The 25,192-nt window shown below is 39.7% G+C and overlaps 1 protein-coding gene across 5 annotated transcripts in view; it reads left to right on the top strand.

The window, feature by feature from the left end:
* CARMIL1 (capping protein regulator and myosin 1 linker 1) overlaps positions 1-25,192 on the top strand; it is a 190,253-nt gene that overhangs the window by 131,810 nt on the left and 33,251 nt on the right. For all 5 annotated transcript variants that reach the window (XR_012581675.1, XM_074547395.1, XM_074547381.1 and 2 more), the window contains exons 23-29: positions 3,279-3,372; positions 5,452-5,550; positions 7,256-7,384; positions 7,637-7,768; positions 11,946-12,121; positions 14,103-14,190; positions 16,846-16,995. Coding sequence is in view for 4 of the 5 variants with exons in the window: in XM_074547395.1 (XP_074403496.1) it covers positions 3,279-3,372; positions 5,452-5,550; positions 7,256-7,384; positions 7,637-7,768; positions 11,946-12,121; positions 14,103-14,190; positions 16,846-16,995 (868 nt within the window). In the remaining variant the exon portion in view is untranslated. The remainder of the gene's footprint in view (positions 1-3,278; positions 3,373-5,451; positions 5,551-7,255; positions 7,385-7,636; positions 7,769-11,945; positions 12,122-14,102; positions 14,191-16,845; positions 16,996-25,192) is intronic.

Below are 25,192 nucleotides of genomic sequence, written 5' to 3'. Positions count from 1 at the left end.
TTCTGGTAAAGCGTCAGCTTTATTTCTCTGTTCCAAAGTGTTTGGATGAGTAAATAGAGAAGGGGTGGAAATCCTGAGGCAAAAGCAAGTAATCTAAACAAAAACACCCCCGGAATGCCACAGTTAATTATGTGGCACTGTACTTTTTCCGGGTGACATCTAATTTATTTAACTTGGAAGCTGAGGTCATTTTATGTTGCCTTAAAGATTTTTAAATTGTCAAAAACATTGATAACATCACACACTAAGCCACAAGCAACAAAGGTTTAAACATGAAGAGAGGGACTGTCAGTACTGGCTGAAAACAATTAAGCTGTAAACAATCCATCTGGAAGACATTTTGAGAACATTCTTCACAACATGTTTCCTAAAAATACCTGAAGCCATCAATATTCTGTAGAAAAAAAACATTGCTCAAAATGGAATGAAATATACTGAAGATGTTTGAGGACATGTGTTCCACATGTTATTTTGATTTTATGAAAAATATTCATCTACCAAACCACAAAACAAGAAGAAAGGTAGACTTTAGTTGCATAGGCAGGAAGCTGAGGTGATTTGTAGCAGACTTTAAAACAGGCTGAAGTAACTGGAAGGTTTTTTCTTTCCTAATCTCCAACTTTTCTTTATCTGCTTGTTGCTGTTTGAAAATGTTATTCCTGCAAAGGAACTCCAGGCCCATGGCTGTTGGCAGATTTTGCCCCAGGGATGTCCCAGAGAGGTGTATGAAGTCCTGAGAAGATTTTCTGCTGAGTCCCTTACAAGTGTCAGTTCAGGAGGGCATTTGAGAGCAGTGGGCATCCTATTCAGCTTGGCCATTAAGCAGAGTTTTCTATCTCTGTAATTTTAATATGAAGATAAACATGTGATATGCAGCCTAGAGCCCCCTCTGTCACAGGACTCTGCAGCATTGTCTCATGTTCATTTCTGAAAGATTTTTTTTCTATATGGACTGACTGAAGAAATAGGTGAAGTTCTAATGTCTAAGGAGAAATGCTGGAGTCTGTCAGAGGGCTATGAATTCTTCCCTTAGCAGTGATGTGAAATTCACACACCCTGACCTGGAAAACAGATAATCTTATTCCTGTAAGTAAAATCTCCACTGCAGCACAGAGCATATGTAGTGTGTGGATCAGAAGTTACTACAGGGGAAATAATGTGATGAAATGTAGTACTGTTGTCACACATGTTGTATCTAGAACAAGAAGTTTTTAGTACCTCTTTTGGGACATCCTCTACAGTCTTTGAGCACCTTTCTGAAATTTAACATCTTTTAAATATATGTATTTTGCTGAGTATATCGATGACTTAGGAAATGACTGGATTATTGAGTTTGTAGCAAAATGTACTCCTTTACAAGAGACAAGTGGAGTGTTAATAAAAAGAAGAATGGGGGAATATTTTAGACTTCAAGGAAACAGAGGAAAAAAAAGCATAATGATAAAGTTGAGAAGTGAGCTTTAAATTCTTGATATTTTCCCCTAAGGGCTGGTAAATTCTTAGATGAAAATAATACTGTGTGTCTGAAAGCAATGCAAGTACTGAGGATTTCCTTCCTCCCTTAGGGTAGGAAAGAAAGTTTTTCCTCTGTGATTGTGTCCATGCAAATCTCCCTACCTTTCATTTGCCCTCCTCCAGCTCTGTGTGTCCATATGTGTGAGGGAGGGTGCACCAAGTCTTTGACTAAACTGAATTTAGCATATGACTGCTAGCATGAGAGCTGGCAATTACAGATTTCAATGAATGGGATGTATTAAATGTCAAACAGCTGCAGAGATCCTTAGAAAACTACCTTTTTTTTTTTTAACTAAATAAATACCCCACCTGTCAGGCAATCAGCAAGTTCTGTAATTATCTGTCTTTGAGTTCAACATCTTTGACGTTTAAAAATTCTCCCCGTGCTGGTGGACACTGGTTAGCATTACATGAGGACACATAGCAGGGTCTGGATAGTTTGCAGTGTTGTTCTTCTGAAGGACAAGACAGCTAAAAAGAAGAGGTAATTTTCTGTCTGATGAACTAGATAGTTGGACACTGTGGAAGGACAGGGACTTTGCCTGCACTGACAGCTGTACATCACCATGTTTGCACTGAGGAAGAAACATAAAAGCCTTCCATTATAATTTAAAGTAAAATATTGGATGGTATCAATGAGGAATCAGTGTGTTTGCAGCTCAGGAGGACACTGCCCTTCAGAGAATGGTGTTGCACGTGTCCAAGCACCTGGTGGGAGAAGGAGGGAAAGAAGCTTGGAGTTTCACACTATTTAAGGTGTCTGCTGTTGGGAGTAGTGTGGTCTGCTGTCATCAATGGTGGTGACTCAACTGAAATTGCCAACTTCAAAGCGCTCAAGAATAGAGGGTTCCAAACATATTTGTGTAGCTCTTGATGGAATAGGAACAGACGGTTAGTGGGATGTTTGCAGAAGAAGGAGAAAAATGTTTGCAGGAAATAAAGGATTAATTGAAAATAGAAAGAATAATTTCCTTTCTAGGTTTTAAAAACTTCCTGCTGGGTTTTTTTTTTCCCCCCATTTATTCAAGTTTGAAGTTGTGTGGACATACCACTGTAGGTGGCATTTTAAGTATAACTGTGTTATGATAGTTTATGTTCCAGAGTTTAAATGTAATTTTGACTCAGGACCAAACTCCTGTCTTTAATTTCTTATTGCAGCAGATGGACAAAGCTGCAGAAATATTTTGCAAGCAAATAAGGAAAATGCAGGGAGCAATTGCTTGCATGAAGCAATGTGGAGATGCTATGCTTGTTTTGTCAGCTTTTTATTAAAAATGCAGCAAGAGTCTTCAAATTGTTGTAAACATGAGAAGTTATTAAATAGTAAATTTCTAAAACTCAGTCTCTTAGTTGCTATCTTCTATTACTGAGTATTTCCACTTAGTCTTAGATCTGATACAGTTTCCAGCAGGCACTGATTCTCCCTGTTCTGTTTAGATACACAAAAATAATCTAGCCTTGTGCACAGAGGTACAGAGGGCTGATAGGCTTTTAATCAGCAGCCACTGGGCATCGACCATGTAACTGCTTTTCAAAATCTACCTCTCTTTTAGTAGTAAAGAAGAATTAGCAGCAAAAAAGAGCATATATACTTCCAACTATTTAACTTAAAAATGTGAAAAATACATTCTTAGTACCCTCCATGGACAAGCTGGATGCATTTACTTCTCCCTTCTAGGTTATTCTTCATAAAAAATTACAGTGATTATAAAGAGATACAGTAATTAGATTCACTTTCACCATCCATTTGTTTTTTTCTTTAGGAATTATACATTGAGATTCATGCCTATACCGATGAATGATGCCTCCCAGGCACTCAAAACAAACCCTGAGAAAACAGAAGAGGCTCTGCAAAAGGTATTGCATATGCCACCAATGAACAGAAATCAAACCAGCAAAAATATAGTCATTTTAAGTTTCTGAGACTTCATGCTTGGCTGAATAAGAATTCTATACTGGATTCAAGGATTGTTTGGTTTGCAGAGACATATACATGGTAATCAAGTGCTGCAATAGCTTTTTATTCCACAGAATTCTGGGAGTGAAGGCTGATAGAATGCAGTGGTGTCAGAATATCATAACTAAAAACATGCAAACTAGACCTGGTATTACTGTGTGCCTGACTATGAAAGAGAGAGTTAGAAACTGCATGTTTGTTACATATGTGCCTGTGGGTATTACCAAATGTTTAGAATTACTGGTGCAGGCTTTTTATATTGGCATAAAAAGTGCAGTCAGTTCTGTACAGGACAAAGGGTGCTCTTCAATTTGAGGGAGGATGAAAACATTTACTGCCTGTGTTTTATATTGTACATATAAAATTCACACACTGTGTTGCCCTAAGTAAGCAACTGCACCAGCATGTTCTTTTGGATGAAAAGGTGTTGACAGTATCTGTAGTGTTCCACTTGCCTGATTTATAAAACTCCCAGCTGAGTTTTAATATGGTAAATCTTGCAAGCTCCAAACAAGCCTCCTGCTCAGTCAGGAAGCACACATTTCACATCTCTTTAATGAGCAGTTTTCCTTCAGCCAGGGTAAGGCCATAAAAATGTTATAAATAGTTCTTACAGATAACTGTGATTAAAAAGCAAATGTGTATGATCCTTGCTTTCTGTAATTTGAGCATCACAGGGAGAGGTGCTGGTAGTTAGTATTTTTTTCTTTGATGCATGAAAATTCTCTCAATTCTGCTTTTAAAAATCTGATTCATGGGGGATGGACATATTTCTTACATCTCATCTAATCTAATTGGCCTTGTTCACATCTAGACTGGTAGATGCATTTCTGAAAAAAGTACAGGGAAGCTTCTGGCCGTGGGGATTTAAAATCTGTGTGTTAATTAGGCACTATGTACAAAGAGCATTTCCTTTTATTCATATCAAGGTTGCTAAAACTGTTAGACCCTGAGTTTGTTTTAATGTGTGGTTATGCTTTCTTCACACAACATGAGAAAGTTAGCTCCTAGAAAAGGTATCAGTGTCAGGAGTGGTGCTGTGAACACAACACAGGTGATTCCTGCAGGTGGGGATGCAAGCCTTCCTGCATGGACAGAACCTGCTGCTGGGACAACTGCACTGATTGACTGATGGACACAGCAGCCACCCTCTTGAGCTCTGGTGTCTTTGCAGCACACTTGGCTTGGAGTGGGCAAACTGGATAAACCCAGGGATTTGCTCTGGAGCATGGTCATATGTTGCAGTTGTTGCTGCTGCTGCCACCTTAGGGGCGACTGTCCCCACTGATCTCAGCCTCACAACCTGCTGGCTGCTCCGCTCATCTTTCTTCCCCTCTCTCTTTCAGACCAGGTCCATCACCTTTGGTGAACCTTGACCAGTTTGTTAATAGGTGTTTTTGGCTTCACCAAATTTGATAAAGCAGGGTTAGGGATTACTCTGTGTGCCATGAAGCTGGCTGATGGTGGGTGTGTACTGCTGGTGACAACTGTGGTGGCCTGTCAGCAGGAATCACTTGTCTCTAAAAAGCACTTCTGTACTGCTTAGCTTTAATTAACCAACAGGTGAACTGAGTATGCACTATCACTTAGGCACTTTTAGACAGTTTATTTTCTCTGCAGATATACTGCTATTCAAATATGTGTTTTTGCAGCAGACCAAAGACATCTGAAAGAAATGAATCAAATATCTTGAGTCATCATGATCTCTACAACACCCAACAGTTGAGTCCCTTCAAATATTTCTCAAACCAGGATCTAATCCTTTGTCAGCACAACTTGCTAAGTTGTTCAAAATAGGATATTCTTTCAGAAAATATTGGCAAAACCACAATGTTTGACTATGTTTCACTAGTTTGTGAGTGAATTTGTATTTGCCGATGTGCTTGAAAACACAAAACTGAAAACAAATTACAATGTGAAGAGTCAAATCAGTTTCCTAATCTGACTTTTTTTCTGCTTTTGTTTTTTCTTTTTTTTAGATAGAAAACTACTTGCTTCGTAACCATGAGACCAGGAAGTACCTACAGGAGCAAGCATATCGGCTGCAGCAAGGCATTGTCACTAGCACCACTCAGCAGGTGAGCATTTCATACTTAATGGACACCTCAGTGCCTAAAATCTGCTTGGGGGGGGGAAGTTCTCTCTCATTCTGAGTACTTTTAAGATGTGCCTTGTGGATTATCCTGTTTCCCAAGAAATATTAATTATCAATGACAAGGTATTTGGAAGCAAAGCGTGTGTGAGATGATGGTCTTCAATACAGCAGTACCATGTAGAGAAAGACTCAGGGTATTACCAAGTAAACTACTGTTGAAACTAGGAACAGTTTGATTTGCTTGTACTCTGCCTATTATTAAAATTTAATGGAACAGGGTTTTGTTACTGGAACCTGAAATTGTACTCTAACTCTTGAGAGAGAAAATGGTATATGGAGATATACTGGAATTAGAAGCTGCAAGACCAATTGTTCTATTCTAATAATTTTTCTCCTCCAATGTCACTTTCCCCCCCAAATAAATAATCTCTGTATGAAATAAGTTTAGATTTTTTATCGCTTGTTGGTTTTAGTTGTGCTTTTCTCCAACACCACATACACATCACGTTTCAGGAAATGTAATTTATTGTTATTTTGAAATAAAATTACTAATTTCTGTACTAAATTGTGTACGGTAGGGATGGATTTTAAAAACAGTTTTAAAAGAGAGTTGAAAAACACTCTCTAGTATGATAGAATTGCATTATTATTCCCAGAGTGCATTTTTTTCTGTCCAGATGTCCCAATGAGACTTTCTACTGTCTAATAATTAATTAGCTTTTTGTACTTAAAAAAAAAATACCCACCCAAAACCCTTTGAAGAGAAAGATTCATGTAGATCTGAAAAGGAGCATGCTGTGAAATTATTTCAGTTCTCATTGCTAATGATATAAGATGCTGGAACTGTAGGTTTTATATGATGGTGCGTTCACTCAGATGTTGCTTCAAAATGTCAAATAGCCGGTTCTGATGTATGCTAAGTGGGCTGATAAAGACTTTTAACTATTATATCTCCCTGCCTCATATATCTTAATCAAAGCTGACTATGTGTCAGGCATTCTTAGTGATTTGTCTTGTAAGATACAGATATACCACCTGCCCTGCATTTGCAGCGTGTTGAATGAACTGTCTTGTGGATACAGATTAAGTCCAATTTATCCCACTGTGAAATGTCTGATGGAAACTTCTGCTTTGATAGTTTTAATTCCCTTGCAACTAGGAATATTTACATTTTAAAAGAATGCTGCAGAAGCCTGCACAGTTGCGTTTTGCTCAGACTGGAGAAATCGCTGTTAGTATTTGTTGAATTAAAAGAGCTTTCTTTTACTGTCTGAACTTCTTAACAATTCAGAGACCTTTAGACTCTATACCTATAGTCTTAGGTATATCAAAAACATTTTCAGCATTAAAACTGATCCAGAAACTAGACTAACACTTAAATAGGGTAACTTGTTGATTATTTGCCGTTATCCTGGAGGTTTCTGTGGGAGAAATATTCCACAGCATTTATTTTTCCTGATGGTAAAGTTTTATTTATTTTGAAATGCTTAGGGGTGTCTTTATGAGATGTAGTTCTTTCCTTCAATAATATTGACATGCTGCCAAGGTCTTACCATGCCTTTCCAGGTTGTTATATTGTCACTGCAAATCTCATCATGGTACTATTGATTTTCTACCTGGACTGGATTAAGGTTGTGTTTGACCAATGTCCTGATGTTTTATCTTTTGTATTCCTTTTGTTCAAGTAGATGATTGACAGAATATGTGTAAAAGTGCAAGATCATCTCAACTCTTTAAGAAACTGCGGTGTGGATGCTGTACAGGAGGACGTCAAATGTGCAGAACGGCTGATGCGGGACGCTAAGAACTCCAAAACAGTAAGCCTTTCCCAGCATGCTGGCAGTGCTGAGAGCAGTTCTGTGTGTGCTTGCAGCTTTTCTGGTTTTGGGCAGTGAAAATAGTAATATGTGTCACAAAAGAGTATTTCTTTCTGATGACCAACCATAGCTAGTATTTAAAGTGATAATTCTAATTTATGAAGACTTTGTTTCAGCCAAAGAAATTTCCTGCTGTTTGTCCTGAAGACAGTGATGAGCGTATTTTCTGAGGATACTCTTCCTGTCTTACAGCTCTTACCAAATCTGTATCACCTCGGTGGAGCTTCTTGGGCAGGAGCAAATGGTTCACTCTCCAATCCAATCCAAGAGACACTTGAATCCATGGCTGGAGAAGTCACAAGGGTGGTGGACGAGCAACTTAAGGTCTGTGGATAGATGTGTTACCATCTCTCACATGCAGAAATAACTAAATCTCAGGTTTTCTGTTGCTAAATGCAAATGTGCCACACTTGATTTTTCTTCTCAGTAGATTTGTTTGTAAGCTAGCTATCTTTCCATTATTAGTTTCTTATAACTTTGGGCTGGATTTTTTTCCCAGTTGGAATAAAATAAAAAGTTGCCTGTATGTTTTCAGTGGGCAGAAGGAGCATATACTGTTTATTATCATCTTTTCTCAGCTGCTAGAAGGGAAGACTGATCAATTGCTCCTTCAGCCTTTTGTGAAGGCATTTCTCAAGCACCCTAAGAAACCTCATGCCCTGGAGGAAAGGGCTTGGTAGTTAAGGAGCCCTAGTAGAGTGAAAGCTGCTTTTTTATAGGCTTCGTGGCAGATTTTTTTTCCTCAATGGTCACTTTTGAACCTTATGCAAGATTTTCCACTTTTGAACCTCATGCAGAATTTGGGTAACTTGTAGGTATTGAGAGTGCCCAATACCTACAAGTGGTACAGGCAGCTTTACATGAAATCATCTCACAAGTTGCCTGCCAAACCTCAGTTCTTGAAATAGATGTCATTGATTTGTCAATGTTCTCACCTGTGTGCTCAGCCAGCTCCTGCTCAGAAACTTGCACCTTCAGTTATGTTTGCTCTTCCTGTGCAACAAGCAAAGAGCCATCCATACAGCATGTGCACAGGTATCAGTCCTGGAAGAAGACAAGGTGGAGAAATTTTAACAACAGTAGGGATCTGTATGGAAGCTGATGAATTTAAAACTCTGACTCTGGGGCAGCTCAGATCAACTTCTGTTTGTGACTAAGCTGCTTTGTCTGTGTTCTGCAGTATTTAAATACTTTACAACCTTCATCTTCAGATTCTTTGATCTTTCAATTGAAACATGAAAATGCTTCAGTCAGTGGAAATATAACGCAGAACAATAATAATGCCATATTACTAATTACTTTTTTGAAATTAAAAAGTTAATGAGGAGGAAAATGGTGCTCTATTTTTAGTGTGTTGCTCCCTTTCCCCATTACATGAAATACAGTGAGAATTTCTGCAGACATGATTTATCCATTAGATTCTTCCCAGTGGAACCTCTGGGGTATTACTGGGACAAGAGTAGTCAGGTCAGCCCTTCATGCTGGGCTTATGCACTTAAATAAGTTCATCTTGGAAAGTCTTATAGAGGGTGGAGAAAAAAGCCTCTTCAGCATTTGGAATATTCCTGAATTAATGTGTTTTCCATTTACACTTTTACGCATTTACAACAAAAGGCACTTTAGCTCAACCATTCTAACTTTTACATTTACATTTGATCTGTGTGGCATTCACATTTAAGTGGCTTACAAAAAACTATAAAGTCATAATGCTCTTTGTATACTCCAACACTCATTTTTATTAATTTTCACTTAAGGTGGAAAGATTTTCTTTTAAGTTCTGTGCATAGAGGAAGAACTGATGAACATGGATTAGAATTATTTTTTCCCCCCCAGTTGTTTAGGTCAATTCAGAACATCATAAGCAGTTTATTATTTGTAAAGATAGATAAGGGAGCTCACATAAAGACAATTCTTTTTGTAATTGTTGGAGGGAAAAAATCCTGTGTGCTGTAAGTGGAGTTTTGATTTTTAGTTTCCATAGCAACTGGAGTGTGTTTCTAAAAAGAAGTTTAGAAATTGGTTATAGGCAATGAACATATTTTAAGTAAATAAGATTTTTTTTCCTTTTTTTCTTTTTAACTGTAGGAAAGCAAGGGGGGTGAAGAATGGAGTTAGAGTAAGAAAAAACAATATATTGGAATGAGTTGAGTTGACCAGAGGAGAAATTATAGCAAGACCCTTGCCTTTCTCTTCTCCTGCTGGTGTCACTGTGGACACACAGTACCGGGAGATGTGTTATTCAGTCAGTGAAAGCTCAAGGGAAAATAAGCAAGACAAGTGGAACCTATGCAAACATGATTATTTTGTAATGACAGAAGTGCTCAAAATAGTCTTCCTAAATTTTGTCCTGGAACAAGGGGTTTGTTGGCTCCATCACCTGTTCCATTTTTTATTTTGATATCATCATTCTTCCGTCCTTTTCATCACCGTATCTTTCCCCTGAATGCTAAGATACTTTAATTGTGGGTAGTAATTTGTTCTTTTCTTTCACCTGGTGACTGGTACTTGCAGCCCTGTGACTGAAATGTGTGCACTTTCACAGTCAATATTGGTAACTATGGCTTTCCATCAGTGAAAGATTTGGGCATGGAATTAGGAGGTGAGGAAAGGTTTCTGTAGATACCTTCTATAGATAATAGTCATGTGAAATCAACAGCTAAAATCCACCAGTAAAGAAATCATGTTGAGCTGCACAATTGAAGATCCAAACTCTGACTTAAATTGCAAATTCTCTCAGATTTTTGACTGAAAATTGATTTTGGAAAATTCAGAAAAGATCTAGTTTTTCCTGCTATGCCTTCTCACAGCATTTTTTCACATGATCCATATTGAAAGACCCTGCTTAGACTGCAATTGTAATTCAGCATAGCAAGTCTATCACTTTTATGATTGTGATTCATCAGTAACTCTTGAGAGGCCAGGCAATTTTTTCACAATAAACTACACAATTGCACCAATGAATAGATGCTATGGAAAAAATGGATGTGTCAGGAACTCTCATTAGTAGTTTACTTGGCTCAGTGTTCTCTAACATTCAAGTTCTTCATCCCCCATGGGGATATGGCCATAGAGGCTTGCAAGTCTCTTCATTAGTCATGCTGCCCCAGAATCTGCTCGAGGACTGAAGGAGGGAGTGTGGGAAGAGTTATTAAAGGGCATCTTGAGAACCCAGGGACAAGATATATTAGCTATAATGGCCGTTGTCCCTTGTAACTCTAAATCAAATGCTGCAAAGATTGGATGTTCCTGTACACTGTGGCTGCTTCGTGTTGCTTTGTTAGTTTTTTCCAGGCTGTAAAAGCTACAAACTGAAAGATGCTACTTTGAATCACTGAATTTTTTATGCAGCAATGGTGGGTTTTTTTTCTTGTTCATTGTCTGCATAAGGAAATTACTAGTTATGGTAGGGCTGTGCAAAGAGAAAAAAGCTCTGATACAATGGAGTTGAATTTGCAGTCACTCACCTGTGCTATGGGATTGAGAAGAAAAAGGAAATCAGTAGCATTTTCAAGGAGTGCAGTTCTTATTTTTGTACAATTTACAAATGCCTAGGTAAGATCTAGGCTTACCATTCCACGGAAATGTTGTTTCTTTTATTATTTGTAAGTACCTTTTTCTGTTTGCTTCTCAGCCCTCACTCTTATCAGAGACAAGTTGGCCCATTTCAGTAAATTCAGGACTCTGGCCTGTTCCTTGGCTTTTTCCCACCCTCCTTTGGACTTTTCCTGTGTGCGTGGCCATGCACTGCAACAGGCTGCCTGAAGAGGGTGTGAAGTCTCCCCCACTGGAGATACTCAAAAACTTCCGCACACAATTCTGTGCCATGTGCTGTAGGGAAACCTGGAGCAGGGAGGTTGGCCTAGGTGACCATCAGTGGTCCCTTCCAAGCTTTCACCCATTCTGTGGTTCTGTGTGAATAAAAATTGTTAGCTGGATCTAAAGTTTGCTGTAGATTTACATGTATATAAATGAGAGCCATATATTAAAGGTTTGCATGCCAACTGCAGATCATGCTTGTAGCTGCTTTATATTCAGCTGGTATATTCCAGCCATCTACAGCCTGCTGAATTCTCAGGATCTCTCTTCCTCATTTACTGATGCTTCTTACAAATTGGCAGGTCTGGAGCACTGATGAAAATTGGTGATTCAGGGCACAGTTTAGAGGGAAGGCAGCTGCAGCAGAGCATCCACTGCAGTGGTGGGTGCACAAGGGAAGCTAATTTGTTCTGACAGTTCAACACACAGAGATGTAAATGTTTCATATTTGAAAAGGCAAACAAGTGCAGTCGCGGGTCATTTTCAGAACAAGTGTTTTGATTCTCAAAGCTATATTTTGTAAAATGTCTTATATTGCAGCTGGATGCAAAATAGATTGGAAAGCAGAATAAGAATTGTAAAAAATACAAGTCTAAAAGTGTCATATTTGACAGAATAATGCTGTCACCTCCCAGCTAAAGTGAATGCCAGTATCTGATGTTGTTTTTTGCTTACTGTGCTGCAGACACTCCTTGAGTCTATGGTGGATGCAGCAGAAAACCTCTGCCCAAATGTAATGAAGAAGGCTCGCATCCGTGAGGACCTCATTGAGGCCAGCACTGAGAAGATTTCCATCCCACGCACTTTTGTAAAAAATGTCCTCTTGGAGCAGTCTGGAATTGATATCCTCAATAAAATTAGGTACTTTAGGAGGCTAATCTAACAAAATTGGAATTTGGGTTTTGGGTTGTGTGTATGAGTGGTTGGGTAGTAGAAGAATTTTGGAATGCTTTTGTGATTCACAAGGAAGTATATTGGGGCATTCAAAGAGCAGGAAATTGTCCTGCAGGTCTGGGAACTTGGATTCATATATTTGGAATCTCTGGGGATGTTAACTAAGATCATGAATGCATGTGCTCTCTTATTTAGTGAAAGATTTGGTTTGTGGTATGCAAATAACATTTTCATGACTAATACTTTAAAAAAAACCCTTTATTTTCTCACTTAACACTGGATTCATGTAATAGAAGGAAATTACACTATTTACTTTGAGTGGTAGCAGTGCTTCGTCTATTGTTACATTTGGTCTTGTCCTATAGCTGGAACAATCACTCTAAGACTTTGTGTGGGAGCTGTGCACAGCAGACAGACGTACTTAAAAAATGGAAATTTGGATATTCAAACCACAAACCTGGAGCAGAAACCATTACCCTAAATAACTCTTGGTTTGTCCTGTAAAAAAAACAAAAAGAGGCTTTTACCTGACCTTTTTGCTTTTTTTTTCATACTGAATATATACCAGAGAATATATTTACACAGCATAATGTGGTTAACCTGTACTTAAACCTTTTCAGTTCCATTCTGCCTGATGCTTGAAAAGCATGACATTTTGCATTGAGATGCTAATATCTTTGAGGAGGAAGGAAACAGTTTTGCAGAGTACAGCAAAATAGCCAGGAAAAGTTGTTAAAGACTTTAGTTATACGTTCAGAGTGTTTAAAATGGTTCAGGGAGTAAGTTTTCTTCATTTCAGTCCTATCAAATTAATCTTGGCCCTAGGACAATAATACTGCCTCTTCTACTTGTAGAAGCTGGAACAGTCAGTGAGGTGAGGGTGTCACACTATGATCTTTCCTGCCTTATATTATTTGAAATTAATTTTGGTAGCTGAGGGAGATTCCTTCACTCCCATTCTCTTCCCACTGTGCCTTGGCCACCATTTTACCTCCCTATGAATTGCATTGCCTTTCCAGTGAATTCCTTACCTTTTTCTCCAGGCTGTCTGCAGCAGTAATTCTAGCCCCAGACAGAAATAGCTTTGTTAATCCAATACAGCTCAGTCAACATATACAAACCATAAACCAAAATCATGTCACTTGCTGGCAAATGCCAGTTGAAAGAGTTGGTGTTGAAAGCAGAGGCAGCAGAGGTGGAGCTTTGGGCTGTAGCTCAGGCAGTCGTGCATGTTGGCTCTACATCAGCTGCCCTCCACAGCCAGAGCATTTGGTGCTGTCACCAAAGATGGGACCCCAAGGGAGCAATTCAAGGTATATATTTCCTTGAGAGGGAGTTACTAGGGCAACCTAAGCTCGGTGTGCAGGTGTGGTGGTGTTCCACATATGTCTGTGCAGTGGGAAAATGGCTGACGAGAAGTTCTTGAGACAGAAAGTGGTTACCTAGAGCAAAAGAGGAAGCAAATTTCTGATGGCATTGGCTGAAGAAACAGCATTTTACACATTGTTCACTTGTCCTTACCGGCTGATCAACACAAAAGAGAATTGAGGAAAGGAATGGATTGTAGTTATTCAGTGGAGTAGTGTTCTATAGGCAGCACTGTCTAATACCATTCATCTGGGATGTGTGTTTGTCTGATTTTAGTGGTGGAGTATTCCTCTGAGTTTCACTTTTTATTTTTATTCAGCTCTCTTACCCAGATGTTTTCATTTCATCTCATGGAAAACTGTGAGAAGCAGGTTAAATATGGTACAGAGGCTCCTGTGTTTATTGTGTGATTCATGAGTTTATTTCTGAAACCTGCAGTCATGTATCCTGACACCCTCTAATGTTTTACTTCAAATAAAGTGACAGCACAGTGGATAATCGTCATACTGTTGAATGTGTAATAAAGACGAAAATCTCCAGTGTGAATTAAGAAGTTCTCTCATTTCTAATCCTCATACAGTGAAGTAAAGCTGACAGTGGCTTCTTTCCTGTCTGACCGAGTTGTAGATGAAATCCTGGATGCACTTTCCCATTGCCACCACAAACTGGTGAGTTTTTTCTTGGTTGATATCTAATATGTCAGATCTCAACAATGCCATTTATATTTATAACTTGTTCAGTTTCTCCTTTGACAGCTCTATTTTGAAATCAGTCTTATTTTTGTTGACATCCTGACATCTTTTGAAATATAATTTTGGGGCTCTTGCCTCTTTGCTGTAAGAAAGATGTAACCTTGGAAGAGTCTGTGTTATATACTTGTCCTATTATCTTTTGAGCTGTTGTCAGATCTAGAACTAAAAATGCTATCAGAATGCAGTATTGAGTTGTTAGTTAAGAGCAGTCCTAGTATTTATCAAGTTGAGAGTATAAGGCTTGGTTGCTCATGAAATGAGAGGTAAGATTTCATTCTTTAGAGTTCTTCAGGTACTGCTAGGACCTTGTTCCCTGAATGAGTATGTTTTGAGGTTACCTCAGAAATGGAGGTATCAATTTGGAAGAGAAATGAGTCTGAAGGTCGGAGGGGAGGCACTCTTACTTGAAGATCCTGAGCTTTTGGGAGGCACAAATATTTAAGATAGAGGTACTTGCCTCATCAAGAGTAGAAGAAATAAACAACTGTGGATCCACAGAAAATCTTTTTTGCTTCTAATGCCATGAGGCTTTGTAAGGACAATCCAGTACTCTTTTTTTTAAAAAGAACTTAGTGGGTGGTTGTTCTGATTAAAGTTACTCTTCAGTTCTAATTGAAATTTCTCTGGCTTCAACTTGCAGTCATGATTTTTTCTCAGATGCTTTTCTCACCAAAATAAGGGAACTATATATTCTCTTTATTTCCTCTCTGTGAAAGTCCTCACATGCATAAAACAAATCACTCTTTCTGCCCCCCCCCCCTTTTTTTTAATGGGGCACTGAGTCACTTGAGCATCCATCTTCATAATACAGAGCAGCATTGTGTAAAGGTACAACCTCTGGTATCTGGAGCTCTGCAGCAGCAGCAGCCTGATGTGGGAGAGACCACATGAACGAGCTCCAGTTTGTCCTGGAGGAGGCTCAGCTGGAATGAGTGGTGACTGGGCTGTGTCTGTCCAGTGGTATTGCACAACCTGGACATGCCCAGGTTCCTGCACAGTGCATCATTTTCTCCAGCCTTTGAGTCACTTCACTGAAAATCCTCTGCAATTTTTCCAGCTTTTAAGAAGTCACTTTTAAAACTGTGATTTCCAGAACCATACAGACTATTTAAGTGTTTACAGGAATGAAATTGTTTTCCTCCTGATATTTCTTATTCCTTGTATTTACATAGCCAAGAATATAAGAATTCCTTCCTTTTGTCAGAGTTTCAGCAGCAGCTTAATTTTAGGACAAGGTTTGCTTGACCTCCCTCCCACTAAAGGCTTCTGGATACTTGTTGCTTTGCAGGATTGGGAAATTGGCTAATTGTCAGTGCTCTTGGTTTCTAAGGAATGACTATGCATTTTAGGTTGGGCTGATTTGCTTTGTGATCCATTTTGGCTACATGACTAACATGTCCCTTTCACCATTTAACTCTGCTGTGTTTCTGTTAGCTCTAGGTTGAGATGGTATAGCACTGATGAAAACCTTGAGGAATACTCATCTCAAAAATGCTGCTAGAGAAACTCCTGACTAATTTGACACTGTTAATCTTCAACTGACAGCTGCAATCTGAGAGCTGGCAGCTAGTTTTTCATACAGCAAAGATTAAATGCACTGATGCAGTTCTCAGCCAGCTCCTTAAATTGGAGTGTCATGTTCTACGAATTCAACCACCCACAGATGTCTGTGTTTGTTGCATTGGCATAGTAGTAGTGTTTGAGGCAACTTTGAAAAATAAACCTTGTTTGACAAGACCTCAGTTTTCCTAATGAGACAACGATTAGCATTAATTATTATTGCAGCTATTTTAGTGTGCTTGAAGATAAATTCATAGCAGCTCTCCAGTTGCTTTTCCTAAGTAGGCACCATACTAAATGGGCTATAATTAACTTAGGTCATCTGTTGACCTTTTTTGATGGTTAACAAAACAGCAATCCACTGGTTGTGCTGCGTTGTGCTGATGTGAAGCAGTGGACTACTGTTCTTCTTAGCTGCATCTTTGAAGACTTCTGTGACCAACTGATTTGGGACAGCTGATCTTCAAATATTTGCTTTTAGCAGATGTTTGTTTAATATTCTCTTCAGTTATCAGAAGAACTGGAAAGTGCTTCATCATTTTCATGACATCATGAGCCCACCCCATTCCAAATACAACCCAGAATGGTTTCTATAACATTCTCTGTGGTCCTAGTAGCAGTTTTTGCTATGCAGGTCTAAAAATATACTTTACTGTTGTTACAGCTTTTCCCTATCTATTTCTTCAGTGAAACAGAGCAGAGGTATTTAGAACTGTGAGGTTTTTGTGACTAGCAGATTATAACATTTTTGGCCATTGAATAATTATGAAAATTACATTGGCTGATATTGTACATGTTTGTTAATTTAAAAAGGGTTCAAGAAAAAGCTTCCTCTCCACACTTCTATTTCCTTTATATGATAAACCCAGTGTGAGAACTAACCAACATAACTGAGCTTTCCTTTTGTACTTGGTCTTCCAGGATTTCTGATCGCTGAAATTCTGTAAACCTTCTGGTTGGGTTCTCTGTCTTTTTTAAGCTTGACTGGTGTGTTCCTGTCTTTATCTCCAGGCTGACCATTTAACCAGACGTGGCAAGCCACTTCCACAGCAGGAATCAATGGAGATTGAGTTAGCTGAAGAAAAGCCCACTAAACGCTCCATGATCACGGTGGAGGAGTTGACAGAGATAGAACGTTTGGAGGACCTGGACACTTGTATGGTAAGACACATTCCACAGCTTGTGTGGTTAACCACACAGGGAACAAGGGAAGATGCTTTTCAGAATATCATTTAGCAAATTTGTGGTATCAGGAAACTGAAGTTAGGAATTAACTTCTAGAAGAAGTAAATGTTAGCTTGGAAAATTTTTCCTGAAGTGCATCTTGTTATTCAGCAGAAGAAAAGCTTTTCCCTTTTCTTCACTTCTTTCCTCTTGCCTGGTCAAGGGCCTTTCCCTTGCATACACTGCTAGTACAGTAAACACCTCTTTCATGGGGTACAGTTTCACAGAGCTTCAGCTGAGGTAATAAATTGGGCCATGCTATCCTTTGACAACATGTTGCTTTCTACCTTTGTCTTTCTTCTAATTAGGTTTCTTTCAACTGTGACAAAAAATATTTCTGCCTGAAAGTTATATTACTTACCATGAACAGTAGTTGATTTATGTGTGACTTTATAATAAAGATGGCTCTGTGCCATACCATCATCCTTACAAGATGTGAACCCACATGATTGCAAATATAACTGTTCTCAATGTCAAATTCCCCTTTACCCAGCTCAGTCTGGGGAGCTTTACTGTGGACAGGAACTTCAGGACGTGTTTCTTTATTACAAATTAATCAGTCTAATAGGTGGTCACCCCTGCAAGGGATGAGCTTTCTGCTCTACCTTCTTACCTGATTCATTGGCCATGTGCTTTCACCAGAAGCTAAGATGGCAGAAAAACTGATTGCTGCTTTTTGTAGAAGGTTTGTTGATTCAGCTCCCTGAATAATTGTACTGCAGTCAGACAGCACAGGAGAAGGAGCAGCAGGGCTGCTGCTATCTCCAGCAGCTATCTCTTGGTCTCATTTATGTGTAAAACAAAAGCACACCTTCATTGCAAATACCAGCTTAAAATAGGTTCTCTCCCTTCCAAATCTCCTGTTTCACTGAGAGCTGGTTTGAAGCAATATTTGTCTGAGCATCACAAATCCCTGTGAGGTTTGTGGTGTTGATTACATCATCTCATTCATCACTGGTACTATCAGTTCCAGAGGCTTTCTGTGGCCAACATTCAGTAATCATTTTGAGCCCTAGATCCTATGGGAGAAAGATCCCAGTAAAATATGTGGCATCTGAACACTGTACCTGTAAGTTAGTTTTTGCATGCTGGCTTCATATGTAGAAAACTAAACTAAAGGCTTGTTTTGACACCCCACACTCTGCCTTTAAATTTATTCTTGTAGCCTGTTAGGATAGTAATACTGGAAATGTAAAAAATAGCTCCTGTCTTTATCTCATATCACCATGGTTATATGACAGCATCATATCACTCCACTGTTATCCTTCACTTTGGCCATATTAAAATAATGGAAATGTGACGCTGCTTACACTCTCTAAAAAATGCATTAGATGCTAACTGTACATATCTTCAGAAGTGTTTATATGTCTTCATTCTCTTCATTCACCCTCATCTTGCACAGAGATTCAAATACCTTTGTGACCCAGATTCTCATCAGTATCTAATTTCTGAAGAGAATGAAGCATCAAATAAACATGAGACAGTAATCTTAGTGCTAAAGAATCCATTTATTAAAAACTGAGCCATATTTGGGAGCTGCTTTTTGCATCCTGACTGCAAATGATGTTGCTTGCTGATGTAAAAATACACAGATAAATAGATGAATTCATAGAATAGTTTGGGTTGGAAGGGACATGAAAGATCATGTTTTGTGGGCAGGGACATCTTCTATTAGGCCTGGTTGCTCAGAGCATAATCCAGTTTGGCCTTGGACACTTTCAGGGACAGGGCATCCACAACTTCTCTGGGCAACCTGTTCCAGTGCCTCATCACTCGCACAGTGAAGATTTTCTTCCTAATATTCTTATCAAAATCCACCCTCTTTCGGTTGAAGCCATTTCTCCTTTTTTCTATCACCACATGCCCTTGTAAAAAGTCCTGCCTTATTGCAGGTCTCCTTTAGGTGCTGTTGTAAGGTCTCCCTGAAGCCCTCTCTTCTCCAGGCTGAACAACCCCAGCACATTCAGCCTGTCTTCATAGGAGAGGTGCTCCAGCCCTCTGATCATCCTCGTGGCCTCCTCTGGACTCATTCCAGCAGGTCCATGTCCTTAAACTGGGGGCCTCAGAGCTGGACACAGCACTCCTGGTGGGTTCTCACAGGATAAGGATAGAGGGGCTGAATCCCCTCCCTCATTCTGCTGTCCACTCTGCTTTTGGTACAGCTCAGGATACAACTGGCTTTCTGGGATGTGAGTGCACATTGTCAGATCTTGTTGAGCTTCCCCTCCATGAACACCCCCAGGTCCTTCTCCCCAGGGCTGCTCTCAGTCCAATCTCTGCCCAGCCTGTGTTGGTGCTTAGGATTGCCCCAACCCACGTGTCAGACTCAGCATTTGGCTTTGTTGAGCTTTAACATTGGCACTATGACACAGCTCCAAAAGGCTGAGCAATACAGGGATTTTTACTGAGCTCGTGTTTGCACTGAGTTTCTTGCAACTAAAAGCACTCTAAGAATGCATCTTCTGTGTGGAGTTAGCAGCTTCAAAGAGAGCACTTTCCATTCATTTTAGCCATGGGAAAATCCTACAGAGTTCAGATATTCTCTTGATAAACATAACCTGACTTGTGGCAGCTTTTAAGTGTCACACAGGTATTTGTGTGGAAACAAGGAATCCTCTGAAAGGGGCATCAAAGAATGCTTTATGTGCTGGTCAGTGCAGGACACAGATATATAGCTGAGAGATTTTACTGGAAAGAGAAGCATATGGTTTTATGACCTATAATTGGGAACCTAATTTATTTTGATTATTTTACATCTTAAATGTGAAATAGATGTTTAGATATTACTTCCAAAGCAGCATTAGTCCAGGACTCTGCCTCGCTTTGTCATTGGAAATCCTTAAGCAGATCTTAGCCTTTTGATTAAATGCACCTGGCTCTGTGTTAGGCAAAGCTCAAACCTGAAGCCTTGAATTACAGCTTGGTATTGTGCTTGTTTGGGAGCCTAATCTCCTATAGCCAAAAGTATTTGGAAAGTAAGATAAGGCTGATTATATTGCTGGGATGCCAGAGAAAACTTGCCTGTTCTAAGCCCAGCCTTGCTCCAGCTGGCTGTCAAGATGTTTTGGGAAGAGATTTTGGTCATGAAGGAGAGGCACTGAGCTTGGATCACCATTTGGGGGAAGCCGTTTCCCATTTGCAAAACAGGATTTGTTTTGCAAACCCCCATTATCTCCATCAATTCTTGGTCCTTGTTTTCTTCAGCAAGCCTATTTATGATCAGTATTTTGGCTGGGGTAAACCATACAGCCTCATTTTGTTATTTACCAGCTTCCCTTGAAGCTTGATTTCAACAATGTGGGGGAAAACTGGGTCTGGATTCACATTTGACTATGGTTGTAGGTAGATTGTATATCACTGAAGCTATATGAATGACTGGGAGTGAGGTGCATGTATTGGTAATAAAATGTTTATGAGTTATTGTTTTTAATGTGTGGATTAAAAGCCGAATACAGAAAAGTTTGAAATGCTTTGACTGGCAGCAAAGGGATCTGAAACCTCCATTGCTGATGACAGAGGGAACAAACAGGCACTGTTTCAGAGCCTGCCCACCTATTCTCAAGCAGAGTGCAGAGTGGATGTGGCTGGGAGGATTTCCCCATCAGAGAAGAAATTTAGATATGTATAAACAACACAGACAAGACAGAATGAAATATCACAAATGGGCTCATGAAATGCATCACTGAAAAATAGGCTCTTAGATGTTATGGCTAGTATTTTCTGTTGTGGGAATTAGGGTTTCCTAAATACCAAACTCTGCATTAACATTTATTAGCTTCAGTTTAGGGTAAATTTCTTATCCAGCCTTTAACAGCGGCCTGAGAGCCCATAATATGAAAGACTTGTCAGTCATGCCAGTATTTGCCAGTCTGTTAAATGAGTTGTGAAGAACACTGGGAGCAATTGAGTGGTCCAGCGTAGGATGAGATTGCTGGAACATCACACATCCAAGAATTTCTCATCTCTCTGAGCTGCACTACAGTAAATTGGTGCTTCCCTAATCTACAGCTGTCTAACTTGTCTACATTTGATTAGAGCTGCACTGATGGTAATGAGTCATTAGATAAAAGTTGTTTGCAACTAAGATGGAAAGAAAAATCTTTATGCAGAAAATGACTTGCTTTTCTCAGATGAAAGGAAAACCCATGGCCTGCTTTTTATAGCTTAGACTCAATCATGAATTAAGTTCATAAAATAGTATGGTTTGTGTGTATATGATGCGTGTGACACATATTCAACTCATGCATGCATTTTAAAACTACCTTTAAATAATGCACCCTTTTTTTACTGAGACTTAATGTTATGTGTCCTGGTATGTGTGATCATGTAGGTAGGTACTATCTGATTTTGATTTTCATAAAGCTTCTAGTTGTCATGTGCATTAGTACTTTGCACAAGTAAGAAGAACTAAATAATGCTCATTCCCCACCAAAAGATAGTGGAGCATCTTTATCAGATTGTTATTTTCTTAAGTCTTTTTTTTTAATTTGAATATTATTTTGGCTTCTAAAGTACTAAATAGAGCTCAATAGAGCTGAGACACTATTTAAAGATGTTTTGAGAGAAACAGCTTTTCTTCTACTAACAATCCATGCACCCATCTTTTTAAAATATCTCTTTCAGCAACATAACTTTATTACTATAGGTAGTAATGAGCATACAGCCAGGATAAGTATTGTTTTTAGAGCAAAGTAGAGGTTATTTATTTTATGAAGAGGTATGGTTGGAAGTTGTTTGAAACATGTAAAGCAATTGTAGGTTGCAATACAGAAGTTTGCCTGTAACTCTTCTTAAAAGCATTTCAGTGTAAGATTGAAACACTTGGATGGTAAATTGTGTTTGAAAAAATGCTAGTGGCTAATGGGACAGGACTGCTTGTGATGATTATTGAGTGCTAGCCATTTTTCATCTATTTCTAATTTTAACCACAGAAATTGTTCTGTGATTTCAATGAAGGAAAGTTTAAAAAAAAATCTCATTAGCAATATATTAAAGTTCTTTATTGAACAATAGATTTCACCTGTAGAGTAGAGAAGAAAATTTGCAGAAATAGCAGAACACTTGTAGATTGGTGTATGTTTTTCCTTGCTAGCCATTGTCAGAGATTTAGCAGATGAGTCCTGTATTCACATGAAAATTTATGAGCTTGTGTGTTCTAAATGACAAGGAGTGTATGGAACTCAGTGTTTTCAGAGAAAAGGAAAAAATGGCACTCACCAAGAATAAAATTATTGAAAACAAACAAACATGGCAAAAAGACCACCCTAAACTCATATAGCACCACCTGTAAGCTTTTCTCCCCTGGCCCACCCCCAACCCCTGCCTCTCTTCCCATCAGCACAAATTTGAATTAAAACAACAGAAACCTCTTCAGTTGCTTTCACTGGCAGAAGGAGGAGATCATGGTGCACACTCAGGAACATGTGCTCTGATGCTGTAAGAAGGAAAACCAAAGCACAGATTCTCTGGTGTGCCCTGACTTACTGCCACATCTGATTCCTACTGCTCTCTATTTACCTGCAACAGAATTGTGTCAGGCATAGACTCAGCTTTTTGGATGAAAGACTGAACACCTCCTGCAAATAAACCCAGTTTCTTGTTGGACTCTATATTCTCCTGTGCTATAAATAAAACTGCAGCTCTGTGACTGACTTAATCCAGCAAAAGTCTTCTTTTTGCTGAAATGAGCATTTCCACTTTCCCCCGTACACAGCCCATAACCTCGCAACAAACTGGGTGTGGGAATTGATTCGACTGACCAGTTCAGCTTTTCACAGAGGATTTCTTTCCCAGGTTAGTTTACAGACCAGCTAGTGCCCTGGTTGAGCCCACAAATCAAATCCTGAGTGGCAGAAGCAAGCAGACAGGGATGAGGGCAAAGGCAGCAGCCTGGATGAATGCTGGATTAAATTGATTGTGACACTTGAGTTTCTCTCTTGTATGCATTAGCAGAAATGGGCCTTTGATGTGCAGTAAATGCAGCACTCTGTGGGAAGCTAGAAACTGGCATTATGGTATGTGAGAGTGTTCTTGGCTTCTGAAAAGGCTCACAGGCATGTGAGCAAATCCAGTGCAGTAGGAGTCCAGTCATATTTCTGACTCACCCCATACTAGGACAGCTTATGGAAATATCACCAGGAGGAGCAAAGCATAGTGCCAGAGTCCTCCTTCCTTAATCCTTTCCCTACACGTGGCTGAGAAAGTGCCATACAAAGGGAATCAGTGTGATCACCTTGCAGAATGTCTTGTTTATTTCCAGTTTATGTGTTATCCTCATTAGAATTATGAATACATTAATTTTATTAGTGAATATTCATTACCTATCTTTTCCTGATTTCCTCTGTATATAATTTTGCAACATCCTCACTGCCCTTACCCATGTTTATTCAGTACTTGATACATGTGTAGACTACAGAGTACAGGCTTATGAGGGGTTGCATGTTCCCAGCTGAAACACTGTAAAATAAACTTTGCTTTCAATGTCTTTTCTTGGGTCTCTAAATGGAAGGAGGCAATGGATAATTTATAGGTAGGTTTTCTTTCTTAAACCAGCTGAGATTTCTTAGAGTTCAAAGCTGTTTTTCATAATCTAGGGTTCATTTTTGGCACAATATGAAGTAAATGAAGAATGGGACAAACTGCTTAACAGCACTGCATTCATGTTTAAGAAAAAAATGTAGTATAAATTTGGAGATTGCTTTCTGCCTAGGTTATAGGAAGAGCTGTGGAATGCAGCTGCTGGGTATTCTGTTTGGGTGGCGACACCTGTACCAGGCCCTTGTCTTCGTGCAGTACTGATGCCTTAGCAGACCCAGATTTGTGCTGGGGGTGGAGAGGAGGGCATGTAGTTGTTGTGATTTCATCTGGCAGGCAGCTGAACATCATGCTCACCTCCCCCGCAGTGGGATGCCTGAGAGAATCAGAAAAAAAGTAAAAAACTCATGGTTTGAGAAGAAAAACAAGTGGAGCAGAAAAGGAAGGGGGTATAGTAATAATGACGAAAAAATGTACAAAACAAGTGACACATGATGCAGTTGTTCAGCACCTGCTGACTGATGCCCAGCCAGACCCTGAGGAGCAGCCACCACCCCCTAGCCAATTCCCCCCAGCTTTATAAGCTGAGCATGATGCCATATGGTCTGGAATGTCAGCTGGGGTCAGCTCTCCTGGCTTTTCCCCCTCACAACTTCTTGTGCACCCCCACTCTCCTTGCTGGCAGGGCTGCATGAGAAGCTGAAAAGTCCTCGATTTAGTGTAAGCACTGGTCAGCAACATTTAAAAGCACCATCATGTTATCAACACTGTTCTATGCTAAATCCCAAAACACAGCACTGTACTAGATGCTAGGAAGAAAATGAACTTGTTCCCAGCTGGGAACAAGAAGGCATTTACATCCTTTGTGGCATTAATTGTCTTACTGATGCCAAGTGTCCATTGGTTCACTTCATGTGTCATGAAAAAGCCACATGGAGAGGAGAGTTCAGTAACAAACCACTCACTGAAGCACTGGTCTTGAGAGCTGAACTTCCCTGCAGGGATTTTAAGTTCTTCTACTAAGAAGTTTGTCTGTGGTGGACAGAAAGGTCTTGAATGTGCAGCCTGTGGATAGTGCCACTTCTGGCTGCTCAATTCAGCCATTGGCCACTCTGCAGGCAAGAATTTGAATGCCCAGGCTGCCAGCATAGGCATCTCAGCAGGCACCAGCTGGCTGTCATAGGCTGTCACAGCCTGCTGATGGACACCCAGCCACCACTTTGTCCAGAGGTGACTGTGCCTACCTGCATTTGCTTGCCCCTTCAGCCAGCAGCTGAATCACCCCAGAATTCACCTGCCTGCTTCACGTAGAGTTAACAGATTATGAGGGCAAAGCCCTTTGTTCAGGTTGGGTCAGGGAGCACTCATGTGATCCCTTTTGCCAGCAGAACCATGGAGTCAGTTGGTGTTCAGCACAAACAGATACAGAATCCTCTTCCCACAGCCTCTGCTCATAACAATCTTCTTGTTATTTCCCTGGTAAATCAGCAGGAGCTCCTTTGGAGTAGTTCTTGCCAAAATCTCTGCTCTGGAGCCTTTGGCAGAGGCACTACAGCAAGCAGCATGAGAATAACCTGTGATAATGCTATTTCTGTAGCAC

This window comes from Zonotrichia albicollis, chromosome 1 (assembly GCF_047830755.1).
Source record: "Zonotrichia albicollis isolate bZonAlb1 chromosome 1, bZonAlb1.hap1, whole genome shotgun sequence".
NCBI lineage: Eukaryota > Metazoa > Chordata > Aves > Passeriformes > Passerellidae > Zonotrichia > Zonotrichia albicollis.
The sequence above is the reverse complement of the archived record's forward strand: the minus strand, read 5'-3'. Positions and strand labels throughout refer to the sequence as shown.